At 42.7% G+C, this 19,752-nt stretch overlaps 1 protein-coding gene across 1 annotated transcript in view; it reads right to left on the minus strand.

Annotated features, from left to right (window-relative positions):
• Wls (Wnt ligand secretion mediator) overlaps window positions 1–19,752 on the minus strand; it is a 102,166-nt gene that overhangs the window by 15,587 nt on the left and 66,827 nt on the right. The window contains exons 5-11 of the mRNA XM_026409362.2: window positions 18,536–18,672; window positions 15,316–15,484; window positions 13,791–13,888; window positions 13,166–13,229; window positions 10,990–11,133; window positions 9,208–9,291; window positions 2,423–2,576 (exon numbers count right to left, since the gene is read on the minus strand). Coding sequence (XP_026265147.1) covers window positions 2,423–2,576; window positions 9,208–9,291; window positions 10,990–11,133; window positions 13,166–13,229; window positions 13,791–13,888; window positions 15,316–15,484; window positions 18,536–18,672 — 850 coding nt within the window. The remainder of the gene's footprint in view (window positions 1–2,422; window positions 2,577–9,207; window positions 9,292–10,989; window positions 11,134–13,165; window positions 13,230–13,790; window positions 13,889–15,315; window positions 15,485–18,535; window positions 18,673–19,752) is intronic.

The following is a 19,752-nucleotide window of genomic DNA, read 5'->3' on the forward strand; positions in this document are numbered from 1 at the left end:
AGTTCAGAAGGACTTAAGAGAGACCACTTACTGTTGGGAGAAGTGGTGCACAGAGGGTTAAGAGGTTTGCCAGGGATCACACAATAAAAACAACCAGGAGAAGGGTTCATGTGCATAGAGAGCGGCAGCACACAGTTAGTACTCAACCCCTGCAACCCATGAGTGCTAGGACACCATCCAGGAAGTGCAGGCACTGCTTTATGTGGAGTTTCCCTGGAAGACAAGAACTTCGTCTACTTCAGGCAAGGCCAGGCCATGTGGTTTGCCAAAGTCTGACAGGATGACTGTGAAATGAAATGAAGGTTCTTGTCTGCAAGCCCAGAATCTCTTCCTGCTGTCATGTTGAAGGTCCATGTTCCAGAGGCTACACACCCCCACTTCCCATGCACAAGGTAAAAGCACTGAGTACTAGCACTGGAATGGAAGCTGATGGCTGTCTAGCTTGCAAACCTTCTAGAAAGGCAGTTGGTCAAACTGAGAGCAGAACCGTGGGTAGAGAAGTGAAGCCTTTACTCTCACTCAGGATTTATAGCCAGAGATGGGACTAAAATGGTAACAAGTAGTCTTGACTCTAAATTGGTGAAGGTGTAGAAAGGAAGAGAAATCTCATGTCCAGGATGCTGTCACCTGGAAGTGGCCAGAAGAGTACAAAGACAGATGGTAGCTAAGGCTGCTCCACTACCCTGGGCCCCAGAACAGAGGCCCTCTTCTCTGTCATCCTTTTTGTTTCTATCTATATGTCATTATCCTCTTTTCCTTTCTCTCATTCTCAAGATCATGGGCCCATGTGTGAAAAATAAAGGCTGATCTAGAACTCTTGCTTCTAAAATATCACTTCATTCAACATGTCTAAAGCATCTTTAAGAACCATCTCTACTGCCCTTTAGGAGTAAACACTGCAGCAGGGGAGCAAAAAAGACCAGATAAATTCATCTCACGTCCACCCAGTTAAAACTGGACCCATGCTCCACAGGCTTGTTTCTCAGGATGCTGGTACCAAGTGACATCCTGTCAGGAGAAAGGGCTCCAGGAACAAGTGATTTAATAGTTGAAAGAAATGCTGTTACCCCCACCTTGTCTAAAAAGACTTATATTACAAATTAATGTACTAAAGGCATTCAGATGACTTGCAGTGAAAACCTCATTAAAGCTGTTTAACCTAACTGCTGGTAGGTTTCTTAAACACACCAACATCCCATGTAACAACGTAACTCTATTCAGTGTAACTTGATGAATTCTAATTGGAGTGATTAGGAGGTTTCAAAGTGAAGGCAGCATTTTGGCTGGGCCCAAAAGATGGGTAGGGGTTTCATCAGGCCCAGATGAAGGCCTGATTCCTAAAAGTGAGGTCAACCCTCAGTACTGAGGGGCTGCTGCTACCTTGTATTCTGCACCAAGACAGAGTTACACTCACTAGTGCATTTGAGAAAGTTCACCTTATGTTTGGGGAACAGCAAATACGTAGCTAAGGTAAAACAGAAGAATGAAGATAAAAGAGAAGAAGGAATAAAGTTGGAGCTAAACAGCAAAGGATCTGTTAAATCAGTTATTACCAGGTCACCTATCCTAGGTTAACAGCACTGGCCTAGGCAGCAATAATCCCTATTCACTGCCATGGCCAGCTGAGAAATTCCTGACAAGTGCTTCTCTTCTGGTTTTTAGTTTCTTCATCTCTAAAATGATCAGAGAGGCTAAATACTCTAAGGTTCCTTTACTATCATCATATCCAGGTTCTGTGATTATAAGATAGGAAAAGATAACACACAGCAGCACTGAAAGACAGCAAAGTTCTGGAGACAGGAGAAGGGCCACTGGTTTGAACATTTGTCAAAAAAACAGTCTTGAAGGGCTGGAGGTATAGCTCAGTGGTGGAGCACTTGCCTAGAATGTGCAAGGCCTTGGGTTAAATCCCTAGTATGACAACAAGGGAAAAAAAAGGAGCCAGGAAGAGAGAAAGAGAGAGAAACAAATCCCATAAACCTTGAAGAAAACTGAGTGGGAAAAATAAGCCCATTCCATCTTCCACTCTCAGGGCCCAGACTTCCTCTACCTTATATTTTAGGATCTTTTCATGTTGGAAGAAAAAATGTAAAGATTATTTCCAACAGTTAATTTTGCTCAAAAAAAAATGAGGAAAGCAAATTTGATTTTTTTGTATTAAACTGGGACATATTTTAGAATAGAATGAAATATTCTCAATGCATTTTAGACATTAAGAAATGAGGACCTGAAGAACTATCTGACTTGTGCTGGCTTTTGTTTTATGTGTCTAGAGTTCCTTGGGGTGTGCCTTCACTGTATCTCAGGATTAGGGGTACACTTGGAGGAAGGTGATGAACCCAGAGCTTTAGCCATTTAAATCCTGTAGAGACAGAAGCTGGCTTATCCTGAATGAAGCTGTGCTAAGGAGGCCAGGACTCACCATTGGATTGGTCTTCCCCATAGTTCTTATGGGACGGTGCATACAGGAACATCAAAGCAAAGACATAGAGGTTCCACATTCCATAGATGCCTGTGAAAAAGGCACTGCTCACTTGGACTGTGACACCGCCCCATTTCCAATGGCCTTCAGTCACCTGTGGAAAAGGAAAATGACATTCTCTTGGAACAAAGGAAAAAAAAAATCACACCAATCCAGAAACCAATCAACACAAAAACCAGGACTCTTTCACATATGGAAAAAGTCAAATGCCATGTAAATCCCCCTGTTTCAATGTGAATCATACCAGTGAAAACTGAGGGCTTACTATGCGTCAGGCACAATGTCAGTGGTTTTTTTCCCTTGGAGTCATGTTAGCATCACCTGGGGAGTGTCCCTTCCTGCCAACAGCCATCTATTGTAATCTCTTAGTTAAAGAGCCTGTGTCTGAGCCTAACCCCTATCCACAATCATAATTCCTTCTCTGTGGACTTCCCAGCTAGATGTAAACTCCCTGCAGGCACGTACCAACTCTGGTTTGCTTGCTGCCTATCCTCAGTGCCCAAAGTACCACAGGTGTGCAATGAACCCAGGTCAATCCACATCCAGGCCATACCACTCACTATTTAATAAGACAAGAGAGAGACGAAAGCTCTGAGCTTTAGTTTCCTTAAGTGTAAAATAAAAACCTGAAAGGTCATGGGGGAGAATTAAGTAAAAATACTTCTAGAAATTGCCTGGCAGACAATAAGCAATGTCTTATTTATGTATAAAATGTCACTCTAGGTAAGTCACCCACAAAGGTAATTATGAGGCCTTCATATGCTTTGCAATTCTGCAAGAGATGTTTTGAAGCTGCTTTTGTCTGTGTTAATGACTTGGTAATTGTTTTAAGGGTGGCCTGAAGACATATGGATTACACTAGGAACTGTCAACAGAGCCACTGAGCTGAGTGACTAATAATTTGTACCAGCTCTTAAGATCACTGAAATGATTTTGACTGCTTCTCCTTGCTACAGGACTTGTAAATGGGAATAAAAGAAAGTACTGGATAAATGTTGCTGTGATAGTTTAATGAGCTTGAGTTATGAAAACCTTCTCTAGAAGTCACTTGTAAACTGTAAGATGGTGAGCTGGATCTAAATGTTAATGACTTGAACAAACAGGTTGATCTCACCTCCTATTTATGATACAATGAGCAGGCTTCCTGCAATGCTGTCTATGTTCCCTGTGACCCACTGGGGCTGTCGGCCTGGTGAAGTGTTAAGCACAGGCTTTACCTTTTAAAGACCTGGAGCGTCAGGGAACCAGGAAACAGCTCTGGTTTGCTTGCTGGTTTACCCAACTATAGACTTTAGTTTGGCCTTCATGATACATAACATAAATGTTCATTTTTATGACCCATAAACAAACCAATACAATGAGGTCTTCTTTATTTTGGAAAATAATTCACTATATATAAAATATTCAGGAGTAGTTTTAGACAAAGAGGGATTTTATCACCATTTCTGATTTTAGGTCATATATCAGCATTGAAATTACTTAAGACCTCTTAGAAAGATCTCCGAATGTCACTCCTCTTACATTTAAGTCCAAAATATCCTAATTTACTAAAACCTATAGTACTTAGATCATCTTATGATGATTTTTAATGCTTATAATGAAAGAGGAAAGGAAGTTTTAAGATATTTCCTGGAAATACATGGACACACTGTGCTAGCAGAGAGAACTCCCCTTCACAGGGTTAAGGAGAGGCCAGGCGGAAGGAGCTATAAGCAAGATGGGATATGGTTGTTTTCCTACTCTGTTAGAACAGTGAGCCCTTCTGCAAGAGGAAGGGCCTGTAAGAGAGCCTATATCCTGTGTTACGAGTTGGGAACACCCAGTACTGACAACTTTAATGGAATTAATTCCTGCTAGGATCAGCATGACTGACTTCATCTTTGGAAGCTCCAACTTGCATGCCTCATACTCAGTGATGCTCAACCGATGTTTGCTAAATGAATAGGGGTAGAAGTACAGGGATGTGCTAGGACACCAGGGCAACCACATGGAAGCAGAAAGTGGAGGTAGAAACAGCCACTCAAGAATCTCCTGACCAAAAAGTAAAAAGAAAATATTACAGTCTGCAGTAAATCACAATAACTGCATTTCAGTGTGAGAGGAGATGAAGAGGGGTAACAAGTGTGAATTAATTTAAGTATCCCTCTCGGTCATACTCCTTTATTATCACTTAAAACAAGTGGTTAACACAGATAGAGCAAAGGTGATTCTTTAAATGCTTATGTATTAAATATATTAAATATTCATGCCATCCCAGGCACTATATCAAGCATGTTAACACAGAAGTATCATTGAGTCTGAATGCAACTCTGTGAAATGGGTAGGAAATGTTTCTACTCAACACAGGGGTAAACTATGGTACAGAGAGGTGTAGGTAGTATCCTACTCAAGACTGCCGAGCTACAGATCATGCGTCTGACTCCAGAATAAGGTGGTCTTAACCATCATGTGATACAAGGATAAGAATACTCTTGTAAATGGGTTCAGTCTCTGAAGGCATCCACTACTGTGTAAGGCCAAGTTTCTTTTGGAAATTCACTTTGCTGTTCTTTGTGTGTGTGTGTATCCTCACGCACACATGCACACACACACACTCACATAGGTTTGTAGATTCAAATTTGTATAGTAGCATATATCACTATATTCTAGATCAGTAATGTATATGATAAACTGGATATATATACAAAATATCATTTTACCTTAGAACCACAGAATGGATGCTCATACTATGAGGGCACACAGGAGCTTACTTAGTCTGACTGAGGAGACAGCATATTCATGTCCCCGTCTCATGTTTCCTCTAGGACATGTACATTGTTTAGGATGCAGTTGGAGATTCACCAATCTGCTGAGTTTGTAATCTGTAAATACATTATTTCTGGCCATGGAAAAAGGCTGAACTGAAAAAATGAACTGTCGAGATAGTGCACCTCCACTGCTTAGAGACTGGAATGTGTTGTCTTCTTCTGTTTTCTCTGAGTTACTCATGCCTGAGACATATTGAGCTCTGAGCACGTTCCCATGGGTATGAACCACAATTAGCAGCCATACCAGGGCAAGTTTTGTAGACCCAAATATTACTAATATTCCTCTCCCTTTTAGAGAGAAAAATCAGCTAGCCCAAATTATTATTATTATTTTTAATTACATCCCCTTCTGTATAAGTCTTATTTCTAAAAGTTCCTGTTTTTCCTGATTTTACATCTCAACAATTTACTTTTGTGTGAAACCACCCAATTATACCCCTGGAGCCAAGTGAAGGTCAAATCCTTTACACCCAGTAGTCTTGACAACCAACATTCCACTTAACAAGATTTCCAAATCCCAGACACTGGCTCTCTTACCGGAAACGTCTCCTCTCTAAGTCACAGAATGAAGTGATCACACATACACACAAAAGAGATGGAGACAGGCTCTCTGGGAGTTTGCCGCATGTGGCTTGACCTGAATGTCAGGCACCTGGGGGTCCCCTCAGTGAAGGCCAGTGACCCTCTCCCTTGCATTGCACTTCTGTTCCCTACTGCCACCACCTCTGAATGGAACGCCTCTTTTTTTTTTTTTTTTTTTTCTAGAGGGAAGGGGCCAAAAGACCAGACTGCGATGTACCATCTCTTGGTTGCTATGACTGAGGCCATTAAAATGGCAGGCATTAAAAGACTGCACCTCAGTCCCCAGCTACAAAGCCTCAAGGTCACCGCATTCCACAGCTTCCCGTGAGTCTTTCATTCCCAGCCTCAGAGCTTCAATATCCTGGCGAGATCCCCTCGCATTATATTTCAGGGGGCTTAAATGCAAGCTCTCCCAGCAAGCCTGAGAGTATAATGGGGGTTTTAAAACATTCCTTTTACCTAGGGCTGGGATCCATTTCAAAAAGTTACCCAATAGGTTTTCTTTCAGGTGAGCTCATTGCTCTGACATTCCAAAATGACATTAGAAAATAAATCCTCTGATGACTATATTAATACAGTACCTGGGACACCGAGAGTTATGCTGGAAAACGTCTTAGATGTCTATAAATAAACCTTAAAAAAAAAAAAACCCAGCAGGAGGAATGTGAGGAGCTAATGGAATTCAAAAGGCCTCATTGCTACCCCCTCAGAGTTGAAATCCACTCTGGGCCAACTATCACAGTAGATATAAAAAGCCTGCCACAGGCTGGAGCCGGATACTGGGGCAATGGAATATTAATCTTTTTCTCCACAGAAAAGCCACAAACTAGGCTCCTTGGAAGATGGCCTCCGCTGCTTTAAAAAGTACACTAATTAAACATGTACAAGGTTAAAGTCTGGCAACATGCAAACAATTTAAGGATTAGTTCCCTCTTCACTTCAGGTAGAAGGAACTCTGCAGAGACAATGGTGAGATGTGGGGGTGGGGAGAAGGACTCCAGGTTTCTAAGGTGGCAGGAGCATGCATCAGGACTGAAGTGCCCTTCCTTTCTGCCTTCATGGGAGCAGAGAGTAGAAAGTGCCCTTCATTCCTTAGACCACTGAACTGGCAATTCTTCTTCCCCTCTCTCAGCCTGGTGGTCCTGGCCGGTTGTCACAGCCCACATTGAGGGACTAGAGGAATCAGAAACCGTTTGATCACATGAGGGAACTGGCCAAAGGAGGACTCAGGCCTCAGACACTCTGACTTGACTTTGGGTGTTTGAGCTGGTTGAATAAAAAACTCATTCAGACTTGGAAATAGTTTTACTGCATTCAGACTGGAGAGCAAAATTTCCAAATTTTTATACACAATCGCTTGGATACAAACATAGCACATTGCTGCAGGTCAAAGCAGATGGGGTGAACGGAACATATGAGGACATACAGGTTATTTTATTTTTGGTAGCAGAGATTGAACCCTGAGTCACATTACCAATGCTTTTTATTCATTTATTTATTTTTATTTTGAGACAGGATCTCACTAAGTTGCTTAGGGCCTCACTAAGTTGCTGAGGCTGGTTTTGAACTTGTGATCCTCCTGCCTTACCTCCCAAGCCGCTGGGATCATAGTGCATCACTTGTATTTAGCTTATTGTTTTATTTTAAGCCACATGTACTTTAGACTTTAGCAGAGCCAGCAACACTAACATCTCCCAGCAGTCATAGCCAACAGGATGCTGAGGCTCCTAATGTGGGGTTTCCTTGGATGGAATTCAAGGGGCCCAAGAACTGTGATAAGAAAAAATTCCCAGCTGGATGGGGTGGTGCACACCTGTAATCCCAGTGGCTTGGGAGGCTGAGGCAGGAGGAGTTCATGAGTTCAAAGCCAGCCCAGCAACTGTGAGGTGCTAAGCAACTCAATGAGACCCTGTGTCTAAATAAAATACAAAATAAGGCTGGGGATATGGCCCAGTGGTTGAATGTCCCTGAGTTCAATCCCTGGTACCTGCCCCACAACCCTCCAAATTCTCTATTTTCACCAGTCTGTCAATGAAAGCATTTCCTTCAATTACAAATGTAGTCAACAAACCCATATGGTATTAGCACTACCTATGAATCATCAATAGAAATCATGATATTGTCATATTATTTAGACTTTTTGAAGATACAGATCTGTAATATGCATAATCATAGGATATAAACATTTTGGATTTCAAAGGGAATGTATATTTATATGAAATTTCCTTTGAAATCCAATTTTCTCTTTAAACTCATTTAGAAGCATTTTGAGAGACTCATAGCCTTCACCAGGTTGCTATGGGAGTCCATTTGGAGTTCCTATACTAGAAGAAACTTGATAGCAGAATGGAGTCAGTCTCATTCCTGTCACACCAAATTTCTTTCTATTGCCCCAACATAGGAATGACATGGCTCTAGCAAAAGAATCAGAAGGACCAAGTTGTGCTCCCTGACTTGCATGTACTTCGGCAAGTCAGCCTTCCTGCCATTCACTGGTGGGCAGCTATTCATGCTTGCTTAGGATGTGCCAGGGGCTCTGCTAATCACTTGGCAATGTTACTTCCTGTGATCCTTACAGCAACCTTCTGTGGGTGGTTCTATTGTTTAATAAGATAAATTAAACCCCAGAACTGTTAACCCACATTTCCACCTAGTTGGAAAACAGAATAAATGGGAAATGTCTCTAAAGCTCTTTGACTTCATATTCTGGAAAACCGGGATAATAGTTCCTACCCTAATTACCTCAAAGAGTTTTTCTGAAGCTCAAATAAATATAGTTTCACTTAAATAGTACTTTCCACCTTCCAAAGCAAGTCACCACCAATATTCTAAAGTTACCATCATTATTGAAATTTTCAAGTACAGCAAAATTTTGTGTTTGGGAAATAACCAGTGAAAAGATAGGGTTCTAGCAAGGGGACTTTTGAATAACATTTCACATAGAACTGGCACTATAATTACGGAATGGCTGACAGATTGTAAAAGGATCTATGTTAATGTTACATAAGGATGCAATCAAATTAATACTTGCTTGTTAGCGTTGTGCTGCGGGGCTTGAAAAGTTTATTCTCCTAAGTAAATGAAACATGGGCCCTTCAATCTGGTGCAGGCATTCAATTTACTTAGCATCTTTTAGCTCCTGCAAGGTCATATTAAAGGGATCATTCAGTTCATATGGCTAGGGGATGGATAACAAGTCCCAGACTAGAGTGGTCCAAATAAACAAGGCTTGATCAGCTGGTCAGAATGATAGACTCTGCTGCTTTCTTCAGCAGCTCTAGAACTTTCTGTGCAGTATAGAGGACATTCTCCGGGAACATCTCAGGGTCCACTTACCTGACTAACAATGAAGAAGATAACAGTCATGGCAGCACAGGCCAAAGTGATGAGCATGAGGAACTTGAACCTAAAAATTAGCCCCTGTTAGAAAAAAGAGTAAGAGAGGTTTACTATCTCATCAATCCTTTTCTCAATATATAAATCCAAGAAAAGCTTTTTTATTGATATTGGGGATTGAATCCGGGGCACTCAACCATTGAGCCATATTCCCAGCCCTTTTTATATTTTGAGACAGGGTCTTGCTAAGTTGCTTAGGGCCTCACTAAGTTGCTGAGGCTGGCTTTGAACTCGTGATTCCCCCTGCCTCAGCTTCCTGAAGCACTGGGATTAAAGGCATGTACCACCACGTCCAGCTAAGAAAAGCTATTTTTAAAAACTCTGTAAAGCTGGCCACAGTGGTACACACTGGTAATCCTAGTGACTTGGGAAGCTGAGGCAGGAGGATTGTAAATTCAAGACCTTCCCATATAACTTAGGGAAGCCCTGTTACAAAATAAAAATGAAAAGTGTCGGGATATAGCTCCGTGGTATAGCACTCCCAAATTCAATCCCTAGTGCTGAAAAAAGAAAGAAAGAAAGAAAGAAAAAAGAAAGAAAGAAAGAAAGAAAGAAAGAAAGAAAGAAAGAAAGAAAGAAAGAAAGAAAGGAAGAAAGGAAGAAAAAAGAACACTGTAAATCAAATCCCTAACAACAACAGTAAAATAATTTCACATATTAATATTTCTCGTGCCAAGGTGAATGTGGCTGAGAAATTTCTTGGGCCAAACACTTCCTATGTTGTTATCTTTCATGAGACAGTGACAACAGAGCCTGAGAAGTTATATTTACAGCACGTCATGAGGCTGCTAATTTTCCTGCTAAGCTGGTTATGCTTCTCTGCAAGGGTTCAAAGTTACCAAGTTCAAGTTTTCTGTGGCTGTAATAAAATTCTGCTCCAGTGAACAAAAAGAAATATGCATATTAATCAACATGAAGTGGATTTGGTTGAATTTCCTCACATGTCACTACAACTCTGGAGACAGGCAAAGCCTCAGACAGTACCCATGGTTTCCTGAGAGCAGGATTTGGGGGAACTTGTGTTTCAGGAAGAGAGATGCCTATTAATCAGGGGCTCTTAGGTGCAGATCCACTACACAAGTAAGCCTAGGGATTCTGTGGTTTCTGTGCCTCCTTCACAGAGGCATTAGGCCTGTATCTCCGGCCACTTAGGCATGAACCCACAGTGTCCTTGAAAAATCAAGAAGGCCTGCATTAGACATTTGAGGATGTTAAGCATTTCTCTCAAATGAGGAATATAATCTATAAACAGATTATTGAACTCTTTCTGAGCATCTGCTGGATATTTTAGGGGAATGTGGATTCTGAGAGTCTGGGAAGCAGATCACTTGGGCTGAACCTATTTTAAGTTTAATTCTGGGCAAGGGAAAGTCTCACTCCAAGCCAAATCCCCATTTAATGACAGCTCACTTTCCCATTTAGTGTGCACCTACATTCCATCCAAAGTTGAAGAACCTGTCAAACAAGTGTACACCTTATTGAGGAAGGAACATATTCATACCATGAATACCTTCAAGATCTAGATAGCTGGTCAGGTGTCTCTTCATAGTACATTTACCTCAGAGCAACATTTGTCTTGAGCTCCTACATGAGAATCTCAGTGTGTACTGCAGAGTGAAGCCTTTCACCCTCCAGGGCTGTGTATTTATGCATCAAGCAGAGATGATGATGAGCAGAGAACAGAGTACCAGGTCCTGAAGAAGCCAAGAGAGAGCCGCTCACCTCATAGTGTAGCCGCCGGACCTTGCTCATGGCTGGCAGACTGGACTGCTTCCCACTGATGTTCCGGAACACCTGAAATACCATGAAGCACAGAAACAGGAAGTAGAGGCAGAGGCAGATCCCAGCCACAATGATGAAGGCCATCTGAAGGTGTCCAGTAAAGGAAACAGCAGGTTCCTCACACTCAGGGGGCACAAGCACTGCCCCCTGGTCTGTGGGTGATCCTCATTTTATTTCTGGGAATTTAGGATATTTTAAGGGGAATAAAAATATTAAAATCTGGCATTCTAATGAGTGATACCGAGGTTTTCTGACACAACAGCTTCAGAGAGGGGAGTGTTCAGATGGTTTTCTAAGCCAAGTCATAAGAGAAGGTGTGCCCTGTTTATTAAAAATGTAGAGTCTAATGTAGACCTACTGAATCAGAACCTGCCTTTCAACCAGTTCTCCAGGAAATACTAATGCATCATGATTTGGAAAAACCCTAATAGTTAGTATTAGTTACTACACACTAATCAGGTGAAAAGGCATATTAAAAGCACTGTACAAGGTCAAATGAAGATGCCCAGGTCCCACACTGGTTGTATGCTAGACTCCGACTTCCCAGCTAGGAAACCAAGTGTGAGCATGTTTCGAAGCCCCTGGGCTGTCCTTGGGCTTCTAAGAGTGAGACTGAGGTGTCCTACAACAGAGGGGAGGGAACAAGTAAGGGCAGGTACAGCAGCAATGGCTGCCAGGGCCCCGGGAGTGGGACTGAAGTCCTGAGGTCAAACCAGAGGAGTAGTCCAGTTCACAATCTTCTGTCACCACAGAAAACCTTCTCAAATGGGATGAAACTGAAGGACAGGTGGTGAAGGTTGGGAATGGGGACAATATACTTTGAGACCCATTGGAGAGATTGAGACCTTCCATTACAGGCAACCTGAGGACCACCAAGGCCTGGGGCTGCATGAGCTGGCTTGGAAGATGGGTGACCTGACTCCAGCTCCTCTCTACTGCACTCTCAAGCTGCCACTAATTTTCAACAATTTAACAAGCATGAACTCAGCATTCATATTTCACGAAATGGTACACAATGCAGATTCTCCTTTCCTATGACCGTAAGACCCTGGAATAAAGGGGTTGTAGTTATTTGCTACAAGACTCGAATTCTTATTTACTTTCCTAAACTTTCATCTTATCAAAATAAAAAGGTTACACTAGAGGACATTATAACTGTTCTGCACATCATGCAGATAACATTTTTTGGTGACAAGGATGGTGATGGAAGGTTAGAGCTCATTAGTATCATTACCCCATCCCTAAGGTAATGATACTACCAATTCAGTTTGTTCACAAAATCCTTGTGACACTAAAAGGCCCCGGGAGTAGAACTGAACTTCAGTAGAACGGAAGTCCTCAGGTCAAACCAGAGGTGTAGCACAGTTCCCAATCTGTACAGTTGCCAGACAAAGCACATTAATGGGAATGTGGCAAAATATTACCCATCAATAAAGGGTACAATCCCAGCCTTTCTCCCCACTCCAGAGGAGAATCTTTTTTTTTTTTTCTTTCAGAGCACTAAACATATTATTATTCAGGAGATAAAATATTTAAATCCAGCATCCTTAAAGGGATAAGCTAAGACTGTCACTTCTGCTTCACGAAGATGACTCAGACAGTTTAAGTGAACCAACCAGAAGCCTCAGCACTCTTCTGGAACTAATCACCTTAGCCTTATCTCCATTCCGTCTCAGAAATAAAGAGCAGCAGCATGGTGTGCCAGCACACCAAGGTCACTGTCAGAAGCCTTGCACACAAGCGACTTCAGAAACTAGCTCTCCCACAGGGGCCCATAGATGAACCTCTGTGGCTCCAGGGAAAAGCGAGTCACGCTTCAATCTGCAGTAAACAGTGAATAATAGATAATTTAGACAGGCTGCAGTAAGACCTGCCACTCTGATCCCTTTGCCATGGGGACAGGAACAACCTTCTCCCTTGGCCTGCTCTTGCCGGGCTTGAAAGCAAGCAGTAATTCTTCTCATTATTTGCCTTAATTGTGCTGTTATCATTGGTCTGGGGATCAAAGCTCTGGCCAAGCACATATGCAGAGCATCAACTGAGCCTTGGAAAATGATCTTGGGGACCAGGCGGCTGTGGGAAGAAATAAAACCCTGAGCCCATCAAGGAAGGATACAGCCAGCTCTGTTCCAACATCTGTAGTCCAGATACTGTAGAAGGGATTCGTGAGTTGTACTCCTCTACAAAACAAAAACAAAAAACGAGGTGGAAAGGCAAGACAATTAATACAAAGGCAAGGTGGAACTCTTTGTAGTTTTGCAGCTGGAAGGGAAGGAGCTGAATTCAGACTTAGAAACCTCATAGAGAGCTTAAAGTGAAACAGTCTAGCAGAATATAATCAGCGCAAATATTTTGTAACTCTAAACCTGTGACTTAGTCCCAGTGCTTTGTTTGGTGGGGGGATACTAGGGATTTGGTACCACCCAGGGGCACTTAAATACTGAGCCACATTCTTAGCCCTTTTAGACAGGGTCTTGCTGAGTTGCTGAGGCCCTTGCTAAGTTGCTGAAGCTGGCTTTGAACTCATGAGCCTCCTGCCTCAGTCTCCTGGGCTGCTGGAATTACAGGCTTGTGCCACCAAGTCTGGCTCTAGTCCCAGTCTTTCTCTGGGGATGTGAATATGTACAATGCTTTCACCCCAGAGGCTCCTCACCACCCTTCTCCCTTTCAAACACTCCTCCTAAAGATGGAGGTGGTCACAGGGATGCACATTCAGCTGAGTCCCACAGGTACCTACTCACCTCTCACACATGTCAAATATGAAGAGGCAGAAAGAGCCAACGGCGATTGGTCCAACTTGCTTCCAATACCCTGCAATGTGATTCCGCTCATGCTGATCCTGAGGGAAAGCAAATTAAGAAAGGAGATGAAGACTGAAGGAGAGCAAAGCCATTCTACAGGTGAGCCAGTCTTTCAGGACAGTCTTGCTGACCACCTGTTATGCCATCCAGAGCCTCACTAGGGCTTAGGCATTGGAGAATCAAAACCTGTGTTCTGCAGGGCCTTGCTTCTGTTGGGGAGGCTGGCACAGGGACAGACATTACGCAGCCCAGCCAGGAGGGCTCTGGTGGTAATAAGAAAGAACATGTGCTCTGGGAGCACAGAGAAAGGCCTCGGGCCCTGGCAAGGGGGAACTTCTGTGGTCCAACAAAAGGACTCTTGGAATTAAATTCCTCTGTGACTAAAAACCTGTGTTACGAAGGAGGAGCACTCCCTGGAGGACAAAAGAAAAACATAAAGGCATTGAATTGGTTGAGGGAAGAGATCTCTTATGGTTAGAAAACTAGATATATTTTTTTTCTCTGTCTTCATTAACACCAAGCATGAGTTCTCTTGACAGATACACCAAGACACTCAAAGAAAGAAAATGGGGGAGGGGAATGATGAATGAGAAAAATAGAGAAAGGCGAGACATATCTCAGTCTGCACGCTGGGACACAGAGGGGGCATCTACCCCAGAGCAGCTCATTCTAGAGTGCACCCAGCACTGCCCCCCAGGGTGAGCTCTTGTGTGGAGTCTGGCCAGGACAATGATCTCCCTCTCTTCTCACACTGCTCTCCCAAAGGGCAACATGCTGCAGAGGGTTGATTTTTATGATCAAAACATAATGGAACCTCAAAGTCTCTCCTGTACAGGGACACCTGGGTACTGACTCGAGGAGGGGGTCCCAACTGGCATATGTATGCCTTAGCCACAAGGTAAGGAAGGCACCATTCCTATTTTTATTCACGGTACCTCAATCCCTCTTGAAATATGATTTGACGTCTGTGCAAGGAGTTCAGTATTGCTGGGTAACAGGGGTCACTAGGTCACCTGGACCAACTGCCAGCTGGAGAAAGTCAGGCCCACATTCTTTAGTAGTTAATCTGTTCCTGGGGACAGGACAAGCACAGCTGGGGCCAGAGGATGAGAAACAATACTAATCTTAGAATCTGCATGTCTTCTTCTCCTAAGGTACTCCTCCTAAGGTACTCCTATTATCCCACTTAATTCTTACAGAAACCTAGGCAGTAGTAGGCCTTGAAATCCCATTTTATAGAAGGGGAACCTGAGATTCCATGACTTGCCAAGGCCACTCGCCAGTCACAAGGTGAAGCAGGAATGTGACCCACAGGGTGGACTCTACAGCTCCCACCTGCAACTGCTACCTTATTCTGTCACAGTGGACCAGAGGCTGGGAGGTGGCTGCCAACTCAGGATCCCACAAACCCACAAAGCATAGATGTCTATCCCTTCCTGGGGCAGGGGGCGGGGGGCACTCTTACCATCATGTGCTCGCCACAGAAGATGATCCAGAAGGAGAGAAGCATGGCGTAGAAGATGCCCTGTCGGATGTCACCAAACAAGAGCATCCAGGTCCAGTCAAACCCAATGGAAAACCACTCCACTGGGATATTGATGAAGGTCATGGAAATCCCCAGGGCAAAGATGACTCTGATGGCAAGAGAGTGTCGGAAAAGCCAGGTTATTCATGGAGGAGGCCAATTTTAAAAAATCTGAAGCTAGTTTTGAGAAGATTTTATATAAAAGTAACTAAAATGCTGCTCATTGGGATGGAAGCCATAGGATGGGTTTCCCAACTCCTCATCCCCAGTCTCCACACTGGATGCAAATGTCCTAAATGGCACTCTGAGAGCCCAAAGGGCCACCCCAGCCTCTCTAGCTAACGGAACCTATCCCTGAACACCCACACTTTATTTTACTACCCACCAGGTTAAGAGTCTCCTATAACGTTTTTCACCCCTTTGTGTTCTTGAACGGGCCTCATCGACTAACTCCTCTTACCTATTTGGGATATCATTTACCCTGATCATTAAGAACACGCAGGATTGTGATCTCCTCGGCAATGATGGATTATGTAGCATATCTGTTTCAATAATAAATGACCCCAGACACATAGGAGACATAAATTATTTGGGCTGCTTGGTTAGACTTAATTTTGCCTTTCCCCATCACTCTATTATCTTCCATTTCTCTATTAAAATGTCATCCTTATGTCACTGATTTATTCACACTTTATTCATACCCACAAAATATCTACATGGTTATTATGGACTGGGCATGGTGTTAGGGCTGCTGATACATTGAATAAGAATCTTTTTTTTTTTTTTTAAACTCATGGAGATGCATTCAGAGGTGGAGCCAGAAAAAGAGGCAACTGAAACTGAGTATGGTAAGCAACATGGTAGGAGTCAAAACTGTTGCCAGGACTTGTCTCTCAGGCAGAGACCGAAATTGGGTCAACGGTGATTTGAGATGAGGGAGGTGGAAAAGGTGAGGCCGGGGGCAGAAGCTGGGTGGAGAAACAGAGGCCTGGAGGAGCTGAAGTATCCGAGGATCTCCACATAGCCCATCTCAGTCAATAACTAGACACCGAGATCAGAGAAATAAAGAAGGATGAGCTCATGAAGCTACTTGCACACCTCATTAGAGATTTGGAAACTTATCTTGAAGAGGCCAGGAACTCAACCAAAAGTTTCAACAACAGAGTGACATGATTCATTAATTCAATACAATCTTATTAACCTCCTATGTTCCGGTCTTTACTCTGGGAACTGAGAATATAGTAGTGAGAAAAATTAGCAAGGATCCAGCTCTCATGATACTTGCATTCAGATGGGGTGAAGCAGGGAATATGGGAAGAAGAATGTAAGTAAACGACAAATGTGCATTATGAAGAAAAATAAAACTAGATAACAGAACAGAAAGTGATGAAGGTGAGATTTTATATAAGGGAGACAAGAGAAAGCCTCTAAGATGAGAAACATCAGATCAGGGCATGTGGAAAGAAGGAATTGAGCCAAAAAAATACCTGGGGAAGGGTATTTCATTCAGATAAAGGGAACAGTAAGTGCAAAGGCCCTGGGGTGAGATCAAGCCAGGTATATTTGAGCACCATCAAGAGGACTAGAAAAAATAGGTGGTAAGATCAGAGGTGGTGAGAGACCAGAACTTTAAGGAGTTTATAACCAGGGCAAAGGAGATGAAAAGCCAGCGGAGAGCTTTGAGAAGAGGAGTGATATGATCTGATTAACACTTAAAAGGGAGCCCTGAGGTTGCTGTGTGAATAGATTATAGGAAGGAAAAGGTTGGAAGCCAGGAGAGCAGTCGAGAATGAGATTTCCAATATCCAGATGTGAAGTCATGGTAGGTTAGTCCGATGTCAATGGTGGTAGAAGACATGGTGAGGTTTCCCAGTGGGCTGATATGGAATGTGAAAAAAATAAAAGAGAATAGAGGGTGATTCCTCCCATTTTGCTTGAGGGACTGAAAGAATTGAGTTGCCATTTACTAAAATGGGAAGAGTCGTGTTTGAAATAGGAGGAAATCAAATGTTGTTCTTCCATACATGTTACATCTTCAATGTAAGTGAAGATGGCTAAATCGATACCTGGGATATTTGGGTCTACCTTCAAGAGACTCTGAGGTTGAAGACATAAATGAAGAGTCGGAGGGTCGATGAATTTTAAGACCATGAGATTAGATGAGATCACCTGGGGAAGAAGCTAGTGAAGGGAAGAGTCCAAGAGTTTGGAAAGATGGGAGGAAATAGTAATGGAGACCAGGTGACAGCTGACAAAGCACAGCAGCTAAGAGAAGGGTGGAGGAGGCTGGGTGAAGGGAGTGATCCACCATGTCAAATGCTGGTGATCAGTCAAGGACAGTGAGGATTGAAAAATGACATTTGGATTTTTTTTTTTTTTGGATTAAACTCAGGAGCACTTAATCACTGAGCCACATCCCAGGACCTTTTTTAAAAAACATATTTTATTTAGAGACAGGGTCTCACTGAGTGGCTTAGGGTCTCACTAAATTCCTGAGGCTGACTTTGAATTCAAGATCCCCCTGCCTCAGCCTCCCCGAGCTGCTGGGATGACAGGCATGCACCACGGCACGTGGCATGACCTTTGGATTTGTAATATGGTGATCACTAATGATCCAAAGAAAAGCAGTTTGCATGAAGTGGTGGGAACAAATCCAGACTGAAATGGGCTCATTCCAGAAAAGTAGAAGCAATATATGGACAAGAAAGTTGAGGATTCCTGATTTAGAGAGGAGCCAAAAAATGGTATGGTGGCTTAAGAGGAAAGTGGGGAAAGATAGAGTTTTGTCAAAGAATGGGAGATGGCAGAGCATGTTTTTATATTAATGGAAATGGAAGAGAGAAAGGAATACATCTGCAAGAGCATCACACTACTGTGGAGGACAGGGGTTCGGCATAGGAGCCTAGCAGCTCCTCCACATGAAAGAGAGAGGTATCTGATTCTGGTCACAGGAATGAAGAGCAAAGACAGAAATGTGAGAAAGGTAGAGCCCTTAGGATTTAATACTTTGCATTTGCAACGTGAAAGAGCAAATGGAGCCCGGGATGACTAATGTTCAAATCACTCTCCCCACAGCGGCTGCCTGACCTGGGACCTGAGTGAGAACTGCAGCCTGGAAATCTCGGGAAGCCAGTGTTCCTTAAAAGTGTTCAGCTCTTACTTTTCCAGAAGCACTGGGGGTCTGGACATCATGGTGATCCTCCTCCAATACCACACCATGATGATGAAGATGCTGGGCGTCAGGAAGGTCTTCATGGCGAACCACACCTTGGTGAAGCCTCCATTTTGGTGGATTCCCTAGACAAGACCGATTTTAAAGGTGAATATATCTTAGTTCTCTCTCTCTCTTTCTCTCTCTCTTTTTTTTTTACCATCAAATACATTTTGGGGACAGATGAGTGGAAAGTTTTTCTGCTGAACGTTCAAGATCAAAAGTATTCATATTCACAGCATGTACTGCCCTCCTAACCCTCTGACCCCTCCTCAAGTATTGTAGAACTATCTACTAAAAAGGATAAAAATGGGCCACGCTCTGCTGAGGGAATGATTAAGAATCATTTCATTGAAATGTTGGAGATATCCCACATGTCCAATAAGTTGAGATTGATAAAAATGCATTCAGATAAACCTCTGCAATGGAATGCTAAGCAGTATTGCAAAGTAGATTTATACTATATTCACAATATACTATTAAAGGAAGAGGAAAAAAAGCAAGAAACAAGAGTCAGTTAAGTGTGATCTCACTCTTTTACAAGGGAAGGATTTATATAAAATGTGCTCTATGTGTGTGAGTGGGGGAGTGTACGTAGACAAGACAACCTTGAAGGAAATACATCAAAACCTCATAGTGATTATTTCTCCAGATGGTGGGATATTATAGGTGATTATTATGCACGTCTGTGTCCTGTACTCTGATTTCTACATTAGATATGTATCTCTTTTATAACAGTTTTAGGGTTTTTTTAAAAAAAATGTCCTCCTTGCTCCAGGTGCTACTATTTCCATGATTAAACACATAAACTGGAAAAGAACCTAAAACACCACTTGGGCTTGCAACATGAGACATGTTAATTTTTTTTCTTTTTTGCTTTTATCTTGGTGTTGTTCAATATGCAATCACGATCATATCATCCTGATTTTATAACCATTATAATGATCTTGAGTGATCTGAAGCCCACTTAAAACCCTAAGTGAGCAGAATAATTGCATTGTTTTCCATTTCTGTAATCTCTCACACAAATCAATTTACTTCATGATCTCTGCCATTACAGGTATGCTATTATTCCCATTTCTCAGATGAGACAACAGAGACAAGTGCAGTGTAGAGATGCCAAGAGTGAGATGGAGTTCCCTTCACACACACACACACACACACAC

The sequence above is a fragment of the Urocitellus parryii genome, chromosome 11 (genome assembly GCF_045843805.1).
Source record: "Urocitellus parryii isolate mUroPar1 chromosome 11, mUroPar1.hap1, whole genome shotgun sequence".
NCBI classification, from domain to species: Eukaryota; Metazoa; Chordata; class Mammalia; order Rodentia; family Sciuridae; genus Urocitellus; species Urocitellus parryii.